At 41.8% G+C, this 7,928-nt stretch overlaps 1 protein-coding gene across 1 annotated transcript; it reads left to right on the top strand.

Moving 5' to 3' along the window:
- The first annotated feature begins 3,989 nt into the window (after nt 1–3,989).
- On the top strand, nt 3,990–6,814 carry LOC110890073. The gene is made up of 2 exons (XM_022137644.1): nt 3,990–6,035; nt 6,131–6,814. The coding sequence occupies exons 1-2, from the start codon at nt 3,990–3,992 to the stop codon at nt 6,812–6,814; spliced, it is 2,730 nt and encodes a 909-aa protein (XP_021993336.1).
- The last annotated feature ends 1,114 nt before the right edge of the window (nt 6,815–7,928 follow it).

Raw genomic sequence — 7,928 nt, forward strand, 5'->3', positions numbered from 1 at the left:
GACTTTAGGTGTCTTTTCCAAAAATTATCATATGTCCACGACTGTGTTTCGTTATATTCCTGCATCTACAAGACTAACCAAACTTGTTTTGATGGGTTAACAGTAAAATATAATCAAATACCGTTTATAACTGAAATGTTTCTTTGAACTCATTCGAATGTCTCTTCGCTTGACAAAGGTTATGACAATAAGCTAAAGTGCAAGATATTATAACCATACATAGCTAGCAAAACATATTAATGCACCTATGCATTTAACGATGGTACTTCTAGAATGAGAATCTCTACTTTGATAGTAGATGATAATAGGCATTTCTTATAACAAATGACTTAACAACCTTTAACATACATTAAGGTTCAACTATGCCCATACTAAAATATCCAAACATCATCTTCTAGATGTACTTGGGGGATCGGTAAAATATAATTACATATATACTCGAACTGCAGTTCGAGTAATAGTTAGATCGTGCCAAGGTCATTCAAAATTTCTCCCTCTAAAAGTTCGACAATTTCTCTCGATGATGCCTAGACATCATCACTGTAAACTGCGATTATAGTGAACTTTTAAAAGTAGAACGTCGATAAAATATGGCTAATTTAATCAAACTTGTATCCCTCTTTATGCAAATATCTCGAGTTGTATAACACTCGATCTAACTGTTTTAGTCCATACATATTCTATGAACTTGATATAGTACGTTCTTGAGGTTTTGACATCATTAATGCTTCTAGCATTATCAGTCCATGAGGGAATTCTTTCCATCTTATCCAAATATGCATGTGCATTCACTCTTCATGAGTTTTGCTACATAAACTTCCCCATATAACACATAGATATCTATATCATATGCAAAAATGTCATGAACACTTGCTTTTATCTTCAAAATCCATATTGTACCATGTGTGTACACTATTTATTGAGATATCACAATCACTAGGTACAAGTTTCAATGTATGTTTATTGGTGCACAAGAATTACATCACTAAGATGTTTTAATTTCCCTTTAGGGAACTCAATTGCTTTAGAAAACTCACTAGGAGTTCAATCGTAAACAAAAATGAATCTATATACAACGATCATATTGTTCTCGAGAACTTAACTTACATGATTTTGATCATTCAAATCCTTTAGGAACCTTCATGTACACTTTTAGTATCAAGTGATACATAACATTCATAGACGCACATCAATTCTCTCTCTATATTACCAGACTAATAAAATATTGGAAAGTCAATGCATCCACCACTAGAGAATACGTTTCCTTATAATCAATCATAGGTCTTTGTGAAATTCTTGTGCCACCAATTTTGACTTATATCACTTAATTTGATTTTCACATGATTTGCGTAAAAGACACACTTGTATCCATCATATTTTACAACTTCAGTTGTATGGACTGTTGGTTCAGAAACTTTCCATTTCATTAGAGAACTAAACTCTGTCTTTTTTGCGTCTTTCTATTTTGGCCAATCATTTTTAATATTCATTCATAGGCAGATCTTAAATCTTGAACCTCATCATTTAATCATTTTAAGCGCTACATTATATACAAAAGTATAACGACGTCGATTTTTATTTCGATTCCATACATATCTGAAGAAACACTAGATAAATGACCGGTCATTTATCTAGTGTTTCTTCATTGGCGCCCACCGTGGGGTTCGAACCCACGACCACAAGGTTAAGAGCCTTGAAGGGGTAAGGTCCCAAAAACCTCATATCAAGTACTTGGGACCATACCACAACCTCGTTTTCCAACCCTCTTTAGGCCTTGCGCGGCCGCGCAATTGGCGCTACAAAGAGAGCTTAGGAGAAAAACAGCAACAGACAATACATGCGCGCTAAAGGAAAATACATCCTTGCGCCACCTCTCTATAACAAAGGGATAAAAATCCCAGCAAATACTTCCGCTTAAATAATGCCCAGACTTGGATATTATTTACTAAGCCGAGACCACACAATAAGGAGTCACACTGGATTGTGGCAATAATCTTCTAGAAGACTTAATCGTGCACCACCAGACAGTTATAACCGTCTGGACACGTGTCAACAATCCAGGTTATCCTGAAATCATAATGATGGCATGGAATTGGAGAGAAACCTCCACTTGCCCACTTTCCACGTGGCAGTTCCCTAGCCTTTGATTAAGATCGCGATCCGTGAGCTTCCATAATCCGATCAAAAGAGTTAACGTAAAAAAAGTAACCACTTACGGGGTTAGCATCTTCCGTTAATATTTCAGCAACGAGTTTTCCCGCCCAAATTACCAGCTATAAATAAGACAATAATTCAGGTATGAACCTCAAGTTACACACACTTCGTCAATACTTCTTCTTCTTCTTCAGAAACACATACTTATTCTCACGCCGGAGTCGGGTCAAGGAGAGAACCTCCCTTCTCCCCTTGACGAGGCTAACGGTGTTTTGTTTTGCAGTATTCACTGGAGAAGAAGATCGGCCCCTTCGAATCGGGTCAAGGAGAGAACCACCCTTTTATCCAGAACCTAACTCCTAGATAATTTTATTCCGGTCATTTATCTAGTGTTTCTTCATTGGCGCCCACCGTTTTCTCTGTTTCATCTGTTTTTTCTCGTTTCGATTTGTTTCCTATCATTCTCTGTTTCCACAAGGCACAGAATTCGTCACTTCATCCATCAAGTCCTCAATCTGAATTCAAAGGTTTTTCAACCCTAGATATTCAGGTCGACGGAATATTGGGAATGAAAGAAAACAGCAACAGTCACCCAGAAGGGGATGACTCCATAAGAGTTCATAACCGTTCGGTTCAACTCATAGAAAAACCTCCAGAATACTAGTTCGACAGATTCCAGATCGCTATGAACCAAGTTTTCAAACAAATCAACAGATCTGGGTTATCAAATATCAGATCTGATAAAGAGAAAATTGACACTACAGTATTGGACCCACAAACACCTGATCAGTGGTACATCCAATCTAGTAGTTATGACGAGATGATTCAAAAATTGGAAGATACCAAAACAGCAGATCCAAGAAGATACACATGGTACAAGGAGGTCCCTCATGAAGGCCAAATAAACGAAACCATAATCAGCATTGGAGGGAATAGCAAGTTGTGTTTCCTATTGTCCTTGGAGGCCCTCAGGAAGAACGACCAGTAATCATTATTGGCATCTTCGGCCACTACAGAACGGACTATATGTTCATAGATCCAGGAAGCCCAATGGATATCATATATGAGCAGTGTTTCAAACAGCTTGATCCAGAGGACAAAGCACGATTAGAGCCGGTTGATTTCCCTCTCACCGGTTTTTGCAATGAAGCTGTATTTTCATTAGGGCAAATTGCATTTCCTGTGACCCTATCAGATGGCGATCACTCGCGTACGGTCACAGTAAACTTTATGGTCATGCCAGCAACATCACGCCACGATGTTTTACTAGGAAGAAGATCACAAAGGGAATTCAGCATGATCACTTCCATTCCACATGCTGCGTGCGGGTTCCCAACAGAAACTGGAGTCGTGATTCTGTACTCAAGCAAAGAGGTCATGTACGTTGATGATAAGCCACCAGCAAAGATGGCCAAACCCTCAACATCAAATGAACCGGAGAAATGGGTCTTAAACGAAGAAAATACCCAGAACAAACAATCTTACTGGGACATGCCATCTCACCGGCAATACGAGTGCAATTAAAGGAGTTACTTTCAAACAACAAAGACATATTCACCTGGTGTCCAGCAGATATGACCGGAGTTCCGCGAGAAATAGCGTAACACTGTCTAAATGCAAACCCTCAGCAGAGCCTGTCGCATAGGGAAGACGTAGTCTCAGCGCAGAAAAAGCAGAAGCAATGAATGAGCAGGTCACAGAATTGCTCAAGGCCGGAATCCTGGGGAAGTACAGTTCCATACCTGGGTCGCTAACCCAGTCATGGTTCAAAAGCACAATGGCGAATGGAGAATGTGCGTCGACTTCAAAGACCTGAATAAAGCTTGCCCTACGCGATGCCAGAAATCGACAAAAAAGTTGATTCTTTGGCGTCTTTCAGATGGAAATGTTTTCTCGACTGTTACAAAGGCTACCATCAGGTCTTAATGAAAGAGGAAGATGAAGACAAAACAGCCTTCCGAATTGATAAAGGTATCTTCTGTTATACAAAAATGCCCTTCGGGTTGCGCAATGTCGGGACTACTTATCAGAGATTGATGGATACGGTTTTCGTAGAAGACATCGAGAAAACAGTTGAAGTATACATGGATGACCTCGTCATCATGAGTCATGAAGAAGAAACTATGCTCGAAAACATCCAGCGAATGTTCAATTCTTTACGCAGCGTCAACTTAAAGCTTAACTCAACAAAATGTTCTTTTGGGATGGAAGAAGAAAATTTTTTGGGCTTCATAGTAACAAGGGACGGCTTTAAAGTTAACCCGGAAAAGGTGCAAGCCATCCAGTTAATGCCATCACCTTCAACGATAAAAGAGATGCAACGACTCGCGGGAAGATTAGCAGCCTTGAACAGATTCTTGGCAAATCATGCTACGAAGTCATATCCGTTCATTAGTACGCTGCAAAACTGCGCTAAGAAAACTCACTTCCAGTGGACGCCAGAAGCGGAAACAGCCTTCAAACAAATGAAGGAATGTTTAATTCAGCTACCAACACTAACAGCGCCACGAGAAAAAGAACCGCTGATTATGTACTTATCCGCAGCAGAGGTAGCAGTCGGCGCAATATTAATGGTAGAAAGAGAAAACGTCCAGACCCCAATCTACTACATCAGCAAGATGCTCACTGGCCCAGAAACGCGCTACTCAATGATAGAAAAACTAGTCCTCGCACTAGTACATGCATCTCGACGACTTCGCCGGTACTTCTCAGGTCATGTTATTATAGTTCTTACTAACTACCACTTGGGGCAGATTTTATCAAAGCCCGATGTCGCGAGAAGACTGGCTAAGTGGGCCATAGAACTGGGAGGATACAATATCCTGTATAGACCACGACCAGCAATCAAAGGGCAAGTTTTAGCGGACTTCAACACAGAAGTTCCCATGGATAAAGTGCAAGAATGTGAAGCGATCCAGAACCCTGTTCCCATTTTTGACGACAGAGTCTGGTCCCTGCACACAGACGGGGCATCTAATGATGATGGAGCAGGCGCAGGCCTCCTATTGGTCAGCCCAGACGATCATGAGCTTACATATGCGATACGCTTAGATTTCCGAAGCACAAACAACGAGGCAGAATATGAAGCGTTTCTAGCAGGCCCCCGTTTAGCGCTTAAAATGGGAGCGAAAAATCTTGAAGCTAACGTTGATTCAAAACTGGTGGCCGAGCAAGTTAATGGGCACTACGATGCGAAGGGAGAGGCTATGGCGTTATATCTGGAACAAGCGCGGATGTTAATCAGCCAATTCCAAACGTTCAAAATAAATCATATAAACAGAAGCAAAAACAAGCACGCGGATGCACTAAGCAAATTGGCAGCCACCAGTTTCAGACATCTAGCAAAAGAGGTGCGCATCGAGGTATTGTCCAATCCTTCTGTTCCTCTCAAGCAAGTAAACATCGTAGAGATTGGCAATCTATCCTGGATGTCCCCGATCATCATGTACCTACAGCACGACAAACTTCCGGAAGAAAAGGCAGAAGCCAGGAAAATCCAGAACAAGGCAATAAACTATGAGATGGCGAACGGAATCCTGTACCGAAAATCGTTCATGGGACCACTCCTGCGTTGTGTTGACAAAACAGACGCGCAATACTTGGTCAGGGAAATCCATGAAGGCTTATGCGGAATACACGCGGGTCCGCGCATGGTAGTAGCTAAGATCATGAGCGCCGGTTACTATTGGCCAGGGATGCATGTGGATGCGGTAGAATTGCTACGAAAATGCGCAGCCTGTCAACGTCATGCACCAAAAACCCCCCGTCCGAAAAAACCACTTGTTCCAATTACATCTGCCTGGCCCTTCCAGCAATGGGGCATCGATCTTGTTGGACCATTCCCTGACGCGCCTGGCGCAGTAAAATTCATTATCGTAGCGGTAGATTATTTCACAAAGTGGGTTGAATCCAAGGCATTAGCCTAAACGACAGCGATGGTAATCCGAAAATTCATATGGGAACATATTATTTGCAGATTCGGATTACCATTGCGCATCATTTCCGACAACGGCACCAACTTCGCCTCAGAAGATCTCTCCAGAAATGGTTCAAGGAAATGAAGATTGAACACAACTTTGCCTCTGTGGCGCATCCACAAGCAAATGGGCAAGTTGAAAGTGTCAACAAACAAATAGTTAACGGCATAAAGGCAAGACTCGGGACGGCGCGCAGAGGTTGGGTCGACGAGCTCCCCAGCATATTATGGGCTCATCGCACTATGCCAAAGACAAGTACGGGAGAAACTCCATTCAGTCTTGTGTACGGATCAGAAGTGGTTATCCCAGCCGAAATTGGCCTTCCATCACCGCGCATGCTCGCCATGGAGAAGCAAAACAATGAGGAAGAGAGAAGAATGGATTTAGACCTTCTTGAAGAAAGGCGCGAAAACGCCTCCATCACAGAAGCAATATACAAATCCAAACAGGAAAAGTACTACAACGCGCGAGTACGCGTGTGTACTTTCGTTACAGGAGACTTCGTTTTACGCGACAATGAAGCCTCCAATGCGGAAAAACTGGGCAAGCTTGCGCCAAAATGGGAGGGGCTATACGTCATCAACGAGGTCCTAGGAAAAGGGGCATACACCCTAAAAAGAATCGACGGCACATCAGTCCCTCGCACCTGGAACGCGCAGCAATTGCGAAGGTGTTATATATAGCCGCGCTGATTCAAATCATTACAGGCAATATATTTTTCCTACTTTACTTTGTACAAATTGGCTTTATGCCTTATCAATGCAGTAGTTATCTTTGCGCATGTTATTGTTTGTTACAAACCACATATAATTCCTTTTGGTTTACGCGAAAACAACATGATCAACATTGTACGTCTCATGAACAGTCTAAAAAAGCATAAACTTGCGCACATTTTAGACATACGTTCACACATGAGTACAATACCATTCTCATTCGCTCTACCTAAACAAAGTAATTGAACATATGCAATATATTGTAATCCAAACATCACTTGCAAAACTATCAAAAGATATATGCATAGCAGTGCATCAAAAATATCATTAGTGCAACAAAGCACTTTCAATTTACAAAGGACACAGCAGTGTTCCTTCAAAAAAAAAAGTAAAAGTACTAGTTACAAAATAAAAAAAACTAGGAAAGCTGATCCAACACCCCATACGGAGTATGGAGAACCTCACCATACTCAGACAAGGGGCGGGGGTCAACAATCCAAGGGTTAACACCCTCCTCAACATCTTCAGCAACACCGGCCAGAATTTCAGCCGGAATAACAACACGGCGACGCCGCTGGTAAACAATCGCCGAACTCCCTCTCTGATCAACCGGAAAGGACCGGGTCACAAGGTGTGCTGACAACCGAGTAACCCTACCATTGTTATCATCAGCAAGACGAAGACGGATCCTTTCCTCAAACACATCCCGACGGTTTGCATTTTCAACACTTCCATCTCTAACAACAAGATCAGTTACCGGACGGGAAAGCAGCAGCAAACCATCAGCAGCATCTAGCACCTTCAAAACATTAGAAAGCCTTCTCCATTGAATTGGTCTCCTATTCTCCATTTTTCTTTCCAAAAATAAGAAAGGAGTCTCACACCCAAAATGAATATAAAGGCCAACGGAGAGGAGCGGTAACATCGAGACAAAAGTTGTGATGATTGAGTGTCAAATCAACTGCTGTCTTAACGGCGCTGCCACTGCAAGTATCACATCCCATTTAAAACCATCTGACAGGGTCCACACAAATTGCTAGGAACGACTGTTAAATCTGAAGACGAAGGGTCAACACAACTTATA

The sequence above is a fragment of the Helianthus annuus genome, chromosome 2 (assembly GCF_002127325.2).
Source record: "Helianthus annuus cultivar XRQ/B chromosome 2, HanXRQr2.0-SUNRISE, whole genome shotgun sequence".
In the NCBI taxonomy this organism is placed as follows: Eukaryota; Viridiplantae; Streptophyta; class Magnoliopsida; order Asterales; family Asteraceae; genus Helianthus; species Helianthus annuus.

Excerpts from the sequence above, each read along its gene's own strand:
- LOC110890073 (XM_022137644.1), top strand. The coding sequence starts at position 3,990 with ATGCCAGAAATCGACAAAAAAGTTGATTCTTTGGCGTCTTTCAGATGG. Across the intron at positions 6,036-6,130 it reads TAAAATTCATTATCGTAGCG|ATTCGGATTACCATTGCGCA; the intron begins GTAGATTATTTC and ends TATTATTTGCAG.